Genomic DNA, 19,576 nt, shown 5'->3' on the forward strand with positions numbered 1-19,576 from the left:
TCTTTTGATTTTATTTATGATATTTTATTGATATCCTTTTTAAGAAAAAAAATGTAAGTCATTTTAACTGTTGAATTAAGCTTAACGAGTTTTTTATAGTTCATAAAATTCGTTAAAACAAGAAAGTATCAAACGTATTTTATATTTTCCTGTATTTTTTATAAGAGTTAAGTATGGAAATTCCATGAACTATTTTATCTGACATAATTTTTAGAAGTATTCAATATATTTACGATTGAAATGACTTTTATATATTACAATTTTCATCTTCTATATTTTTTTCCCACTTTTTTCTTTCTCGTCTATTTTTTTCAGAATTCTTTATATCTCTATATATTTTTGAATGATAAAAATAATATTTATTAATTGAATAATTTATATTTCGTAACAATAAATGAAAAATTAAGACATTTAGATTTGGCAAGTAAAAATATTAAACGTAATTACCATATATTGGTAATTTAGAAATATTAAACAGATACGTCAATAGTATAAACATTTCATTTACTAAATATACATAAACTTAAAATAAGGTTATCGGTCTGAAATATGTATTACTCACTATCTTATGTATATCAATCCACATATTAAAATATAATAAATTCAAAGCAGAGAATTAACGAGTTTACAATTAAATTAAGAGGTTGATTAAATTTCAATTATGTACACTCATAAGGAGTTACTTATTTTTATGAGTAACTTTTAACTTGACAAGTTACTTTTTTATGCAACCACCTCTGCACGTGTTAATTTCAAGTTAATTTAAAAGGTATCAAAATGATCCTAATTGCTTTTAAAATATATCATGTAGATATACGGTATCCTATTACTTATAAGATACTTTCTGCTACTATGGTATAGTTCAAAGCTTAAACGAAAAAACATCAAAATCTATATATTTGTATTGCATGTAGAAATTTCAATTTAATTTCAAATTATTATTTATTAACTTTTATATATAAGTATTACATTTTGTTTTACTACCTATGGCCTATATGCTAAATAAGGTTTTGAAAAAAATTAATGCGACCATTTCAAAATCAACTACCTGGTCCAGCTTTTATTATGTAATATGAATTAAACGTATTAGCCAAGCGTTAAACATATCTATTATATGGTTCGTATATTTTATAATATTTAATACTCATTCAACAGAAACGAATCGCCATAGTAACATAATAAATACATAGTATAAACAATATAACATTATAAGCTGACAAACAAAAAATTTTCTCATACAATCATCACGCAAAATTATATAAATTATAAACCGCTATAAAATTATCACGATGAATCCTATCCACAGCACTGGAGGCAGAAAACCCGTGTCCGTTGCCGGGATCGCCGGCGACAAGACGGCCAAGAAGATAAGAGTTAAGGCCTTTAAAACCAGCAAGAACGATCCGCTTCCCCAAGCCCGCAGATTCAGGTGGAACGTAAACACTTACACCAGGTTGTTGCGCCAGAGTTTGAAGATAGAGTGCCAGTCCCATATTATGAAAGACATTTTTCGTAATAATGTTGGAATACACCGGGCCACGATGAAATTGGCGGCACCAGTGCTTGGTGAGGCGGCGCTCGCGGCGTTGACGAAAAGGGCGTCGGACGCGATTCAGGTATCTGCCTAATAACCGATATAATATTATATTATGTCTACGTCGTTATATACGAATAATATACAGCTGGCTCAGTGGCCCAGTGATGTAAAAATACCGTATTTTAATTTTCATTTGTATAATACGTGTGGGTACTATACATGTATTATACGTGTATAATACAGTGTTTTTTTAAATTATTATGGTGCTTATATAATTAATAAATATAGAGTTACCCGAGTGTGGTGAGATCAATACTATTGCAGTTAATCGACGATGATGCGATTTTTACTTTTTCCGTTGAAAATGTTGCATCAGTTTTTTTTTGTACTAATAAATGCTTTGCCAAACGAAATGCATTATAGGCATACGACTCTTTACAAAATAAACATTTTCGTTTTTCAATATTTCCAACATAACACATGGTAAAAAAATTGTCAACATAAGCTTTTTGCTCTGAAGGCCGACCCATATTAAAAAGAAACCGTAACTAACGTTTCAGAATTAAAATTAATAGCAACTTATAGGTAGTTTTGTAAAAAAGAACTGTAAGAATATTAATACTCACTACGCCACTGCCGTTTACGAGTTTACTATTTATAAACATTAACGATTAGAAACAGTTCTTTATGATCGTGCCTATACTGTCTACCAATAACAACGAATGCAATAGGTAACCAAGTTACTCGTGCGGCCACGCCATATAGAGTAATATTAATATTATATTTATAATTATAACTCTTTATGGGCCGTGCTACGCCGTTATCTCACTGTTAACAATTGAAACATTATGCATTCATAGATATTACTCGTATTAGAATCTTATAAAATATTTATGTATGCATTGCGTATATTTTATCTTTATTATTAGCCTATAATTTATCAAAAATTTTTTGACGGAGTGCATCTGGAATACGTATTATGCGACGTGTTCAAATGCGATTCCAGCGAAACCTGTAGAATTCTCTAAAAATGTATCATCACGACATTATTATACTCGACTTATGTCGTGGCGGTGACAAAATATTCCGATTGGCAAGAGTGGCCCTCAGCCAAGGGCGGATCCAAGTGGGGGAGGGGGGGGGGCACTATAGGCAAGTGCCACCCCAGTTGGAAAAAAATAATACATATTAACAAACATCAATTTGTATCATATTGTTTTTTTTGTGGGGGGCTTATATCTATATTATATAATTAATCTCATAAAGTGCCCCGACCGTAAATACGTGCTGAATCCGCGATTGCCCTCAGCCGTTATTGCCGTGTCCGTTTTCCGTAGAAAAAATAAATGCATTATTTTAGATATTTTTCGAGAACCATGCTAAACCTAAACCCATCAAATCAAAATGATTAGGAATTTAGGATATAGGCGCTTGACATACTCACTTTACCGCGACCACGTATACTCAAATAATCATATTTTGGGGGGGGGAGGGGGGTACTAGCGGTTTCTCACCCGTCACCGGAAATCGATGATTTAGCAAATAACAATAGAAATCTTGATTTCATTTTATAAATTGACTATATTTATAAACATATAAATAAATAATTAAATCAACTTTTCACCCCCCCCCCCCCAAAATAAGTTGTAAATACACCACTTAGTATGACATATTTTTGTGTAAAAGTTAAAAAAGTCGAAGTTTTAAAATCATTCATTAAACTTTTTAAAAATAGTATAAAAAGTAGTTATATACCATATTAAATATTACAAACATATTTGCGTTATGAAGAAATAAAAATAATAATAATAAAGGATACAATAAGGGGTTTTCAAAAAAAAAAAAAATAACCAAAATAATACCTTTATTAATTGTTTTTGGCGGAAATTGGACGATAATAACCTCGGCGGAAAACGGACACGGTGATAACAGATGAGGATAACTTTAGCGGAAAACGGAAACCCCCCCCCATTCTGATATACGATATGCGGTCGGCCACGGTTAAATACGGGTGTATACAATGTACCGCAAGTGATGCACTTCTACCCATCCCTTGAATTTTTCCCGGGGTTAATGTATCATTTTAACACTGTCACATTGCCTAATTTTTACCATTTCATCGTTGTTTTTTTTTGTTATACACACTTCTCTATAGATATTCTTATGTAATAAAGACGACAACTCATTAATGACCACATTTATATTGTAATCGTATAGAACAGGGGTGGGAAACTGGCGGCCCGCGAACCTTTTTTATCTGGCCCGCGCTACATTTTCAAATTACATCATACAATATTTCAAAGTCAATCGTCTATACTCTATGCCACGTCTATGCTAAATTAAAATGCATATTTTGAATGACCTTTTTTTTTTGTCCTCTATATTCTAGTCCGGTAAATTTTAATTTTCTAAAAATTGGTCCTCTAATAACTTTCAGTTGCTCACCCCTGGTATAGAATATCATAAAAAGAATTCGGTGAGTTATCCGTAGCACGCATAAGTATATAACATACTCAAGTCTAAAAGATCATTATCGTTGGGTATACAGTTAGTATTAGTTAGTAATGTCAGTATTTTTGTTTAAACTCTATATCGTCGGTAATAATATTGTATACGTCTAGTGACGAATATTATCCTGTATGTTGATAAATTATCGTTTACCATTATCTACGAAAAAACGAACGAAATTCGTTCAGGCAGTTAATTACACCAATATTTTGTATTTTTCTGCCTATACTTTTTATCTTAGTTGTTTTGATAAAAATTTATTTTGTAAACCTGTATACGCCCATTATCAATGACTAATAATAACCACATAATACCAAATCGATATTTTTTAAGGAATTTACTGTTATTCAAACTATATTTCTTAGTAAAATCATAAATTTATATCATATAAATCATAAATGAACCAAACAACTAATATTAAAAGTTTAAAGAAATATAATATAAGACAATATAGAACATTTTAATATTAATCCAATCCGAGTAAATTAATATTAACGAAATATAAAAATTCAATGAAAATTATTTCAATAGTTAAAGTTTTAAACAAAACAGTCGAGAAATTAATTAATTTGAAATATTATATTCTACGACTAATACAAAAATATATAAAATAAGTATGTTAACTTTTAATACGATATGCCATTTACCAACTGTTTGTTAAACAATTTAGAAATAACTATTTAAAATTTTACTCGCGGAGTATAAACATAAACATCAAAAAATCATTCTTATTATAATTAACACTTAGGTTCACAATCATTACCTTAATTTATCCATTGTTATATTTCCGGATAATTTTAATTTCTATTTCTTTTGTAATTAATTGTTTATTTGACTTATACAAATGAATAGAGCAGAAGAAAGCTCTACAAATTTACAAAAAGTGTACAGGATTATATTTTTAAAGGTAAACACTCACTGTTTTGAAAGTATTAACATTATTGGAAATACTTTTTTTTTCATAATTCGAATTCATTACTATTTTTAATGACTCACACTATATATTATACAGTATCATAATACATGCTAAAAGAATGATATGATAACTATATTTTTTATGTTTATAACATACCTCTATCTACTCCTAATTATATAAAAAGGTACGCCATTTTATTGTGCTCTAAAATTAAACTACAATCAACATTTGGTATGTAACACAATGAGAATTTTATATATTTCATGTAAATTCTTTACAAAATGTAGGTACCATTATTTTTTTCAAAAATTTGTTTTTTTTTTTAATTTTAAGCACATATTTTTTATACAACAGTAATATTATTATCCCAAGCCTAAATGACATATTATGCTGTAGTTTTGAGCGTTTTTTTTTATATTATAGGAAATAAAATAATTATTATATGTATTTGTATAAATAACTTTAGTTTTATCGTTGATGTATAAATATTGTGAACAACGTCGAATTCATATACAAATCATAAATTGTAAAATTATTAATGACGAGCCGTCTCATATTATTTATTACATTTTTAATACGAGTAAACTTTTGTATTCCATTTTAGTTATTGGAGTGTTTTAGGTAATTAGGAAAATAGAAATCTCGTTATCAGACATTAGTATATGGATCTTATAAATAAAACATTTTCTATTAATTTCATCACACACTTAAATATAACGTACCTACTACCTACGCCTACATGGCTATATACTTAATATCAATTTCAGATTCTGAGCAGTACTATGAATGTATTGATTTCCTAATGATGTGTTTTTTTTTTCATTTGTGTATATGTACGCGTTTGATAGTAGAAACAATGCTTCGATCTTTAATTTTGAGGTTTGATCTAATCGATACTTATGGGAGGTTGAGGTTAAGTTAAATATTTCCAGCAATTTTTAAAATAATCAAAAAAGAAAAATTATGGATAATACGAATTTTTATGCAAATAAATAAATAAAATAAAACTAGTTTTCGACAAAATCTTTTTTTATGTAAGTAAAAAACGAATAATTGTAGATACTTAAAAATGTTCACAATGTCTATTTAAGGGGTTTCCAATTTTTAAAATTCAATATTTTTAACAACAGTAATAATAAGTTCAATTTACAGACTACAGTATTATTAATACTAATAGAAATTTTAATATAAATATATCCAAAGATGAACTTAGTAATATTATGTCTGTATTATATTTATACGTAGTCTCTACTACTAATGGATTTGAAGTATGCATAGAATATTATTGTAAATCATTATTACAGTATACTTCAAACATTTATTTTAATATGTATTGCGATGGTAGAATTAAAAAAAAAACAGTGACAAATAAACCTATCTGTGTTTTATAATTTAATTGCATTTCATATCTATATATGTGTGTCGAATCTATAAACATGCGTTCAACGGAGAAAGCATTTTGAGACGTATGAGTAGTAGAATCACGTAAGTCGGTTGGAGAAGTGATCAATTGCAATTTGCAATAGTAAAACACATGATTTGGTTCGTTAGTTATGATAGGAGTTATTCGGATGTATCTCATCGTTCTTTGTGCACTATCCTGGTCCTTAGATTTATCTATTTCCAATTTAATTCTTTTAACTTTATAGTTTATCACACACGATCCGTCACAACCAAATAAACATTCAGCTAACACGTGTGTCTGGTACATTTTAATTATATTGCCGATGTAACGATGCCATTTCATAAAGTATAAATTATTTGAAGATATTTTTTAGTAGATAGATAAGTAGATAATGGAATTTAACTACCTAGTTGAAAAGTTAATATTTTTTAACCTAACTTAATTAATTAATTAATTTAATAACAACCAGTTAAAGAACTTTGTAATTAATTTCAAATATAATACATATATCTATAACCAGTTAAAATTAATTAATTTTTGTTTTATTTAACCATATATATATATATGTGTATTATATATACTATAATTATAAATACAAATAAAAATATTGCTCGATTTAGTAATTAAGTCGAAATAAACTTATTGTATAGGTAATTCAATGCACCATAATCTACATATTATATAGTATAGGGATATGAATGTAGGTATAGTATATTTGGGTATAATTTTAAATCAAGTTATCATATAAAAAGATTTAAAAGTTGCACAATTAAATTTATGAATTATGGTATGACCCAGGTGGTAATTTAAAAAAATATATAATGAACTTTTTTTTTGTAATAATATTATAAATTATAAGAATTTGGGACAAGATGTAGAGATCAGATATGTTATGTATGGACTTAAATACATATACCTGACATTTTGTTGTTTCGCTCACCTCATATATATTTTTATGATACACATATAATTAATATTTATTACTATAATATTAAAATGCAATGACGGGTTATTGTATTCGTAAAACAATACTGATAGAAACTTAATTGACTTTAAACTATATAATGTTTGTAAAACTATTTAGTATTTACATATAATGTGTTTACTATTGAGTTAATCAAAATAATTACAATTAATGGTTCTTAACAATTTATAGAATAATAGTTAAAAATATATGAGTATAAAAATGTATAAGTAAATAGAAAAAATAAGGCTAGTAAAATGTGCCCATTATTATTAATGAAAAAATTATAATCAAATTTATCATACATTTTGACTGATTGTTTTTATATAATAAAATCGCTCTGTAAACTATTCTCTGTTTAAATGAGTTTAGTATTTAGAGTTTCAATTTGATAAGGCAATGGAACATTAATTATAATTCATAAGTCATGTTTTCATGATAGTGATAAAGAAGGGAGTTAAAAAGTCGTAGAATGTACATTTTCTCGGTTGTGTCCTTATCATATTAATATAGGATATTAACTTTTTTAACATCATACAATTTTATACAAACTTGTTTCATCGTACATCATTAATTTATTTGACTTCGTCAAATCGTTTAAAATTAGAGACACAAAAACTTTAATCGCTATTTGTTACGATAAAACGTTACAGATTATTTCTTAAGTGGACCAACAAACTTTTCTTATCAGTCTGGCTTCAAGGTATTTGAACTATAAGGGTGGTAAATCGATTGTAAACTTTCCTAGTTGCCACTTTCTATACTTATCTAGTACTATATAACAATCATTACTTATACAAATATGACTAATATGAACTTCGTTGATTTTGGATTATTATTTATTAATGTTATTTTTACATAATTAACAGGTATAATTGTATTTTACCTTCTTATTTATATGCTAAATATTACTTGTTTTATTGTTTGAATCTTAAAAATACAATTAATTTGATTTTCTCAAATATTGTATGCTGTCAATCTGCAATGTAATTTATGAACTGAAAACTAAAAAAAAAAATGCACCAATAATTTAAAATATTCTATTATGTAAATATAAAATGATGATGACGTGTAAATTATATTAAAACTTATTAATTGATTTAAATTTTTTTTTTTAATGTTATCAAGTAATTATATTTTTGTTTTAATTTTCTATTGAAAAATAATTTTTGCATTAATAATGGATTTATTAAAGTTAAGGTTATTAACTTAATAATAAATTTAAAATATGATAGGCCAAAAGAATATTTTCAATACACGGATATTATCCAATAATATCAGAGGAGCTCAAGAAGAGAGGGTGGATAGAAAAAAGAAATCCAGTATTCAGAACAATGAATTATGAGTATTTGCTTACTATATTGGGTTCAGCAAGTAAAATATATTTTAATTAATAAAATTATCTTTATTACTAAAATATGTATAGAGACAATAATATATTTGTTTTTTTTTTTTTAATGAGTTAAAATATACTTTAAATACAAATTTTATTTATCATATTATATAAATTATTCAAATATTATACCATTCTAATTCTCAACTAATTGAAGTACAGTCGAGCAGTAATGCATAATCCATTCAATAGTTTTTCAATTTTAAACATCAATATATTACTAAAACAATTCACAAGAAGTAAATAAATTTTTGAACGAAAACAGAAATAAGACGTTTTCCTCGTACAGGACCACACTTGGACATAGTTATTTTTAGTTATTCAATTAAAACATCAATAGTCTTTCAATCAAAAAACACAACATTTTTTTTAACGATCTAACAAAAACCTACATAAAACAATACCTAGATAAACACGTTATTAAAGTTTGATCATATCACTGTCTTGTTATTTCAATATAATAAATAGTACGACTATTACGTTGAATTGAATTATAATTTATAAATATATTATATATTATAATACATAACACCGTATTAGTCTAGTAGTATGTCTAATCGATAAATTTCCGTTGTTTTCTAACGGTAAAAATGATTTAATTAATAATTGTGTGTATGCGCTTAGACAATCGTGCAATGTGTAACGTCAGGTCACCGCCTTCGTTAACTTCAACAAAGGAATCCTTAATTATTGAAAATAAAGAAAACTCATATTTGTGGCCGATAGTCAAAGACGTTAACGCCAATTACATTTTTACTTCAAACGGATTTGATGTTGATTGGAATAACTTTAATGACAAGACAATATTTAGTCAATTGAATAGATATAGTTTTTGCTCTAAAGTACTTTTGCGAATTATTAATAGTACAACGATAAAATATATAGCTAATAAATTTGTATTGATATACATAACAGATTGCATTGGCTGATACAGTGAAAACGATATCAAAAAATGATAATGTAAAATTTCCAAGGAGCTACTTCATTACAGACACAAAGTCTATGGATTTCTTTATAAGAGATTTTAGATTAACAGCTTTGTTTGGTTCTATAAAGATCATCCTTAGTTCAAAAAATTCACAAAACTCCATATTTAGTCGAAACGGAACTGTAAGTTAGAATAAATTATGTAACATAATTTTTATTAGATTTAGAACTAATATTTATTTCCTGAGTGCCTGTACGAGTTATTTACGTGTTTCAATACTCAACTGATTTTTAATGATTACCAATACCGATAATTTGTCCATGTGTCCACTTTAATATCCATATTTTATATACAGAGTGATTAATCAAGCGTGCTAACCTATACATTTTCATTTAATAATAAATTTTGATTTTTTGAATTTTTTTAATATAGTTAGGACTATATTTTCAAATAATTTGAAATTTTTCGTAATAATTGGGTGTTATACAAGTTTCTATTTTTTAAATGAGACCATCGCCATCTCTTTTTTACCGTAAATTATTTATTGGATAATTTTCTTTATTTAACTTTATAAAACTTTTATGTCAGTACCTAATTTAAAATTTTAACGAGTAGTTTTTCATTTAATAAAATGTTTATAATATTAAGAATAATATACCTTAAAAATGGTTTTACATAGCTATTGAATAGTTAATTGAATATTTAATAATAAATAAATATATCGAATTTTGTATTTATTATGTTCATCATTTTTATAAATTATAAATAGATATTGATAGATTAATATAAATAACTAAAATTTGTAAATTGCCATAGCTTTTACATATTCCAAGTCAATGATTATTAACTTAAGGAGGTGTTAATTTAAAAAACAGAAGATTTTAAATCCACAGGACACTTTAAATAGTATAATAAATTTCAAAAATTCGAAAATATGATCTTTAATTTTTTTTTTAAATTTTCAAAAAACAGATTTTGAATAACTACGTTATTAAAGAAGAAAAAAAAAGATGATTATATCATTTTTTTTATACCAAATATTATAACAGAATTCATCTTGCGTTTGGATAAATAGACAATTTGATTCCAATGTCTCATTTATAAGAATAAAATAAATACGAATTCGCACGAACAAAATAATAAAATAAATGCTTCATATTAGATTTATGTCACTATTAAAAATTATATTTATATATACCTTAATATACGCTACAAAAAATTAACAAGAAAAAAAAACTACAACACGAATAAATAAAAATAAAATCAATAATAATGTTACTATATTATAACTAATCAAAAAGTTATTTATTACTCAGTTGTTAATGTAATCGGTAGTCAACTGGAAATCGGCTAAAAGTAAACTAAGAGATGATAAAAACTAAAGAGGATACCTATTCAGTTCTCTTATAGTATACACAATCGATACATTATTCATATGGCTATATAATTTACTAGAGTATTCAGCGCATCTGAAATATAAAATTAAAGTGAAATAAATCAATAAATTTCATAGAGTTAAAACATCATTGTGATAATATATATATATATATATATATAATTTATTAAAAACAAAAATATTGTTTTTATCTATTACGTTTTAACAATATATTATTAATGTAATAATTTAAATCTAAACAATTTATAAAGTGTCAGCATTGGGTTTGGGTGTATACTTTTTTATATCGTGTATCAAGTCATATCACATTACTGCGCATAATATGCTATTATATCGTAAATATTAAATTTAAATGTCACATATTATATTTAAAAATAAATTAAATTCTATAATCAACACACTTAAGTTATCTACTTAATTAGATTTTTCATTTTTAAATTTATTCATAAGTGTATAATCGTAATTCATAAGTTTTGTTTACATTATAACATTTGTACAGGACATAGATATTTTAATATTTCACGAAATATATATTTTAAAAAAACAACTTATTGGTACCTAATACTTTTATTATTTGAATTGATTTTTTTTTTTAGTAGGTTGTAGGGGTTTGATGGTTTTAATTATAATATTATATTTATAAATTAAACTCGAATAATTGTTATATTGGTAAGTATACCTATCCCATTTTATAAAAATACATTTAAATGATTTTTATTATTTGAATTGAAAAAAAAAATATATTCTACATTCCATTTATTTATTTATTAAAAATGTTTCCACAATGACGCGAATTTCTCTAGCACATTGTTATTTTAAATGAGGGTTTTTTTAATCCTTTTTTTGTTATTTTTAAATTATAATATTTTTCAGAAAATTGTTTTAAAAGTCCTTTAAATGACCCTTTATAATATATATATATATAGATATTTACTAATAACTATAATATAACTTTATTAACAATCGATTGTGTTATAACACAAATTGTCCAATTGACAAAATATTTCTTTAAGTTAAAATATTATTAAATAACTAAAACTGAAAACTTGTGTTATACACAAAACTACATTTAAGTACAAATATGTACTACTTTCTCGGTTTGATGTTGCAACATGTTTGCTTTTATGTTTCATTCGATTACATCGTATAAAATAAACAAAAACTTGTAAAACAAATTAAAATGTACACAAAAATTAGGCAATTTAATCCAGAAAAAAATAGACTATATAAACAGACACACACAAAATAGTTAAGAAAAACAACTTAAAAATATAGTACGAAAAATTCATTACCAAAGGAAAAAATGAGGGTGGTAATTCTTACCTCTTGGTGAATGTGTCTATATAAATCGGGGAAAATAATAACAATAATATTATATTTCACCGAAAACAGAGGAAATAAATTATAAAATCTAACAAACATTCTACTAGATTCCATACGAGATAATCGAATTCATTGAATACCGTTGCTGGGAATTCTTGAACTTTTGTCAAACTAAAGTAGCAAGCGATTTGATGTGGTCTACAATGATATCAGAAGGTGGCTGGACAACATTTTTGGTTTGGTATCAGAAAATTGTAGAAGAAAACGCTACTATTGGTGTTAGTAACAGGTATCACATAAGAGTAAGTGTTATAGGTACAGTCGAACAATTATCCTCGAATTGTTTTTAATCGATAACTGAATATTATTATCGCGTTTAAGGATATTTATCATCGACTTAATGCTTGGGAACGTAAAATTAAGACATTTTGTCCACAATTTTTCATCGACGGCGATACAAATCTGTGGATTATAAAACCAACTAATTGTTGTTCCGGTGTAGGAATAATATTGGAGAGACGTTTAAAAAATATTATGAAAACTATTAAAGATAATGACATTTTCATTAAATCATACGTTATACAGAAATATATAGGTAAAGAGTTTAAAAGAAAGAAATAAACTAGACTTATTAACGATATTTTTAAAAATTATTCTGAGTGGAACTCATAGGCTTTTTACTAAAAAATGGGTTTAATTGTACTAATTGTAGGCAGGAAGTATAGGCTAAATATCTTTACAGTTTATTATTGATTATTATTTATCTTTATTTTATCGAAAAGTACTTGAGTATTCAATAATGAATGGTTTTAAAACAATTGAAGTTTAATTATAAATCTATAAATGTACACCGTTTGTGTTTTCTTATGTTTTATCACTTTAAATTGGTATGCGTTTAAAGTTCGTAAAATAAAAATAACACACAATTATAAAACTAACTGTATGCATTGCTCCACTCAGAATTTTTTTTTTCAAAAATATATAATATACATATTGTATATTATATAAATTTAGTATAATAAACAATAATTATATAACATGATTAAAATTTAAGACTCTTGATGTATAGACAGGTGGAGGGCCCATCCATTGATGGCACTCCTGAAACTAGAAGTTTGTTAATGTAGTAATTGTAAATTATTATTCTACTAATTAAATTTATTAAATTTGTTTTAGAAAGGCCATTGCTTATATCTAAAGTCAAAGTGGATTTGAGACAATACTTTTTAGTTACAAACACGATTCCCATACAAATATGGATGTACAAGTAATTTATATTTTTAAGTGATTAATATTCTTCTATGATCGTATAGAATTAATAAATAGTTAAATGCTTTGTGATGTAAATTTTATTTATTTCGTATTCGTAATTCGTATAGATACAAGTAAAAAATTCAGCTGAAAACCGAAAATTAAAAACATTTTTTTTTTTTTTTTTAATACAAACTCCTGAGATCTTTGCCATCACATTTTGCTAACATTATTTTGATATCAAATTACTAAAATTAATAACAAAATGCATAAACCGTTTTTATAATAATAATAGCTCCAACATAAATAATTTTATCATAATATTGTCAAATTTATTCTAGCTGATTAAAATGTAAATTATGAATATTATTTTCAACATTGGGGTATACACTTACATCTGTGTAGTGAGAGGTTTATCCTCAAAGTACCACCCTATTAGCCCTTATTGTCGGCTAAGTGCCTGCAAGAAACTATAGTATACGTTATATTGATTTAAATAAAATGCATAATAGGATGGTCGCTTGTATATATGCAATGTGATATAACAAATTTACCAGTTAATTAAATAATCTAAAATGGCATATTTTAACCAATGAAAAATTGTATAGTTATTGGTTCTTGGTTTCGGTACCTATATAAATTGTATCATCATAGAGCAATCGTATATGTGCTATGATTACAAAATAGTCTATAACGCATTACAATTAATTTATATGAATGACAATTTTGTGCAGGGAAGGATATGTACGATTTTGTTCCAAGAAGTTTACAGTTCATGATTTAGGAGGAGATATTCATCTCAGCAATGTCAGAGTTCAATCAATGAATAGAAAATGTAGAACAGCCGGTGTACCGGAGGAATGTATGTGGGACTTTAAGCAATTTAAAGAATATCTGAAATCAATTAAGAACGGCGACAAGTGGGATACATTAATATATCCTACAATGTGTGAAACATTAACGGATGTCGTCATGGAGTCTTTTAATCCGGAAAGCAGGAGAGGGTTTGGTTATCAATTGTTTGGTGCAGATTTCAGTTTAACAGAAAATTTTGAACCATGGTTAGTAGAAATTAATAATGCTCCTGGCTTGAATCCAACTACGAGTATCATTGCAAGAATTGCAACAATGTTATTAAGAGATATTATCAAAGGTTTGTTAATTATTATAAATTATATTATATTTTAGTAACCGAATTATTTTGGTTTAAGTATAGTACATATCATACACAACATTAGAATTCGTGGTATACATGTTTTATAGATTTATAATTACTATTAATATACAATACATATCACGTATAATATATATAGATCAAGCGATACATATATAGCTGCGATTCAATAATCAAATCGTTTATTGACAAACGGTATGATTGTATCATATCAATTTGTACAATTTATTTTGCATACTATACGTTTTTACTCGGCCAATATGAATGTGTTAATTTTAAATAATATAGTTCAAAAGCTAAATGTTCATTAAAAAAAATAAAACACTTGTTTATTTAACTCTTTTATAATGCTCATTTTAAGATTTCTGTTTTAATTGTATTTTTAGTTACGGTGGATTTCCCACTTAATTCAAATGCAGAAACTGGACTTTTCGAGAACATTTACTCTGGCAAACTTGTGAAACATTGTAACACGGTGAAAAACATTACAAAAGAATATTATTACCGCCAGTAGCACAAAAAACAAAACAATTAAATAAACAAAGCCACAAAGACACTGAACAGAATAAAAAGAAAATTTCGAGATGAATACTATAATATGTAGGTAAGAGATTATTGATTTATTTAAATGTTAGAATGTTTTCAAAGGTCATTTTCGGAATATAGAATTTTGTAAATACTCAAAAAAATTAAAGCGGTCAATTATGGTCATGTATTTTAACTCATCACGGTAAGTTAATATTTTAAAACCCCAGCGAAATAATAAAAAGTAATTGAATAAACGTTCTTAAAGTCTTACCTTAGACGTATAGCACTATGTATATATATTTAACATAATATATTAATACATAAAACGACTAGCAAGCCGCGAGGTACATAAATATAAGGTTATTGTGTTGAATTTTATTTATTATCCTAGTTTTATGCATTTGATTTTGTAAAACCAAAAAAGAAAAACTAAAAGCATACACGGGGTGATTCTTTTACCGTGGACCACTCATTATTTCAAAAAGTATTCATGTTTTTGAAAACATTTTTTTACATAGTTTCAAGTTGTTAAAAAATCAACGTTTTAATTAAAAAATTATATTTTTAAATATTTTTTATCCTCATATTTTTTTTTAAGTTTTTTACTTTTTTGGATGACAAAATAGAGTTTTAATTTCATATTCCAAAGTAAAATAATTTTTTGAGTAGTATTTTGATACATAAAAATTGAATTTAATGTTTAGACAAATTGAGTAGTGGACTCCACTCCGCACATCTAAACGTTGAATACTTATAACTAACTCATAAACTACTTGCCCCAAATTCGATTTTTATGTATTAAAATACTCAAAACATTATTCTGTTTTGGAATATGAAATTAAAACTACGAAGTCATTCAAAAAAGTATGAAAACTTAAAAAAAATAAGGATAAAAAATATTTAAAAACATGAAGACTTTTGAAATAATGAGCGGTTCATGATAAAAAAATCGCTCTATATATGCTTTTAGTTTGTCTTTTTTGGTTTTACAAAATCAAATGCATAAAACTAAGATATAGTAAATAAAATTCAACACAATAACCTTATATTTATGTACCTTGACGCGACCACACGTGATGTGGCCGGTCATGGGAGAGATATCGAGAATTAAGTTGAAAAAATTACGCACGGTACGTGATTTGAGCCCGCGACCCACGAGACTGCGGGGGTGACAGTCTCGTAACAATGAGCCACCGCGGTCTTATCAGCTTAAGCTCGATATTCTCCTATCTGGGCCTGAGTGGCAGTGTGTACGGCTGAGGAGAAGTGCAGGCGCTAGGGCCGTGTCAACCTCGCGGCTTGCTAGTCGTTTTATGTATTAATATATTATGTTATATATATAATATATATACATAGTGCTATACGTCTAGGTGAGATCTTAAAAACGTTTATTCAATTACTTTTTATTATTTCGCTGAGGTTTTAAAATATTAACTTACCGTGATGAGTTAAAATACACGACCATAATTATTGACCGCTTTACAGGAGAAATTTTTTTGAGTATTTACAAAATTCTATATTTCAAAAATGACCTTTGAATAACATTCTAAATTTGAATAAATCAATAATCTCTTACACAAAATAATACTGCAAATATGTATATAAATCTAATATTATATAATTATTAGGACTAGATTAAAATATAATGAAAAATTGTACCTTAGACATTAATTATATCCATCAAAATATACAAAACAAATATTTTTTAATTACAAAGTATTTTTATTTTACTTATACATTAACAATAACTAATTTTTACACAAAAATCATAAATTAATTATCAATTTATTATTATTTGTTATAATCATTATTTATTATTATATTGAACAATACATACCGTAATGATATGGTCTTTCAAATTTTAAAATACGAACAACTGGTGATTGAAACGCAGAATGGATTTATATTGACTAAAATTCTGTGTTTGAAACCGAATAAAGTATTAAATATAAATGTAAGTACGTACCTTCACAGCAACTTATATCGTACTAGTGAAAAAAAATGTTTAAGTAATCTTATTATCTTACCGATAAGAACGGTCGTCTAACCAAGATAAGATTAGATAGTATATTTACGAAAATTCGACAAAGAACCCAATAATTATAGACATTCAAAATTAATACCAATTTAAATTCATGAGATTTAAAAAAATTTAAATATGCAATTATGTGCAAAAAAAATAATTATTCTATTTAAACGAGAATAAGCCAAATCGTGGACACGTCGTCTGACAGTATTAATCAATTTCGACTTAAGCAAAAAGAATACAAATGCATAGAAATCCTATCTCTAATGATTACTATACATTATTTGTTTGACATTATTCATAAAAATAACTTTTAAAATAATAAAATTGTAATAAAAGTTATTTAACTACTTATTTAAATGGCACATCTTCATAAAATTGTATTAAAATGTTTAAATACTCTAATACTATAACACTGAGTTATTAATAAAATATACATAATCAAGTTTCACGAGCTTTATAATTTAAATAACTTTGTATTTTATGTATTTTAAGTATTTATTTTATAACAATTTAAATGGGTACAATTTATTTTTAATTTATTTTTATTTTAGTACAACAATGATACACACAATTTTAAATTAATTAATAGTAATAAAAAAATTAGAACAATATAATAATATATAATAATAGTAGAAACAGTTTATGATGAGGATTTAATGTGTTTATAGTTAAATAAGATTATGCCTTTGGCTAAAAGTGTATTTGGAACTTCCAATAGAGGAGGTACCTTATCGGGCTAATAATAGAATTCAAGTATGAAACGAATCGGTATAAAATAATGGAAATAGATGGAAACAAATTCTTAGTGTTGACTTTGGTTGTTTACATTTTTTCTCGGATTGAACGTTTATGTTTCAGAGTATACACTATACAATATACATCCACTATTTAAGGAGTTTAATAGTGAAAATGTAAATGTCATTTTCTAGAAAAATTAAAATATTTAATCTTAAATATGTTTAAATACTAATTCAAAGTATTATAAAAGTAATCTCATGTCAGTACCAACAATGGTTGTTGCATAATAATGTGATTATATAGAAAAACGGTTTCGCTCGGGGTAAACTCACGAGTACATTATATTTTACAGTAGATTTACCAAATGTTCACACTACACAGAAGATAATTTTAACTGTGTCGTAACGTTTTTATTTTTCGATATAAATACCCAATCATTTTTAATAATGAAAAACATGAAAAACAACAACAACAAAAAATGACTAATCTGCACGAATGAATAATTTAGATTTTCTTTGTTATCGAAAAAATTTAAAATGCATTGATTACTATAACAAATATACCGACTCCGAAAATTTGTCCAGCGGAAAACCATTTTCATGGATAAGTTATACGGGCGATGCGTGTGGTGGCGTGTTTTTAACTATGAAATCAACTGCGCTTTCGAGTTACGACTGTATTTGGTATGTGATGGCCAATAATAACGTCTTTCGAATTTAAAACGACAAGCAACAGCCCCTGCGATAACTTCGACCTATCATATCGTTCACATCTGCTACTACTTCCGTGATCTACCTAACTAATGTCCTTCGTATATCGCAAGGGGGAAAAGTATTATCATTGATATTTGTAAAAATGAAAGTTTTTTTGTAAACGTTGATTCGTATTATATATTTTATAAACGCCGAGAAACTAAAAAAAAAAAAAATAATAATAAATAAAAAACAATTGAACGCAAGTCGGCCGGTGTTGGCGAACATTATTATTTTGTATATTCTTAAATTTAAGTACTTGTGGGATTTAATTTGTTTTTATGCAGAACAATATTTTAATTACATAATGTTCAATGGTTATCTGTTGGAACATTAAGCATTATAATTATTGGAAGCGACGAAAACGGTTTTGTCTTATACATTTTTCAGACAACGGATTGTTTTAATTTCTTTCGTAATGGCTATTAAATTATAAAAAGCAGCCACTGGAAAACAAACTACACGGTCTTCAAGAATTATTCTTGTTTCATAATCTTATTCCTCATTCTATTTCACATTGGCTTGCTGTATAAAGACATAAAACAAAGTAGGTAATTAATTTAAAAGCACAGTTATATTTTTATTTACTAGTTATTATTATACCTTCATTCTTCTGATATGATATTATTTTTATTAATAACGAAATTGATTGTTAAATTTATTTTAGACCGCTTCTATTGGTTTTTATTACTTTTGCTCCAAATATAAAACGAGTAATCATACGTTTTAAAATC

At 26.1% G+C, this 19,576-nt stretch overlaps 2 protein-coding genes across 3 annotated transcripts in view; one reads left to right on the top strand and one right to left on the bottom strand.

Moving 5' to 3' along the window:
• Window positions 1-19,576, bottom strand: part of LOC132930548 (uncharacterized) — a 61,490-nt gene that overhangs the window by 16,115 nt on the left and 25,799 nt on the right. The window lies entirely within an intron of this gene.
• LOC132928636 (tubulin glycylase 3A-like) lies at window positions 1,290-15,517 on the top strand. The gene is made up of 9 exons (XM_060993443.1): window positions 1,290-1,616; window positions 8,566-8,704; window positions 9,348-9,565; window positions 9,639-9,833; window positions 12,478-12,672; window positions 12,752-12,965; window positions 13,547-13,637; window positions 14,356-14,774; window positions 15,182-15,517. The coding sequence occupies exons 1-9, from the start codon at window positions 1,290-1,292 to the stop codon at window positions 15,307-15,309; spliced, it is 1,926 nt and encodes a 641-aa protein (XP_060849426.1). The 3' UTR covers window positions 15,310-15,517.

Source organism: Rhopalosiphum padi, chromosome 4 (assembly GCF_020882245.1).
Source record: "Rhopalosiphum padi isolate XX-2018 chromosome 4, ASM2088224v1, whole genome shotgun sequence".
Classification (NCBI taxonomy): domain Eukaryota; kingdom Metazoa; phylum Arthropoda; class Insecta; order Hemiptera; family Aphididae; genus Rhopalosiphum; species Rhopalosiphum padi.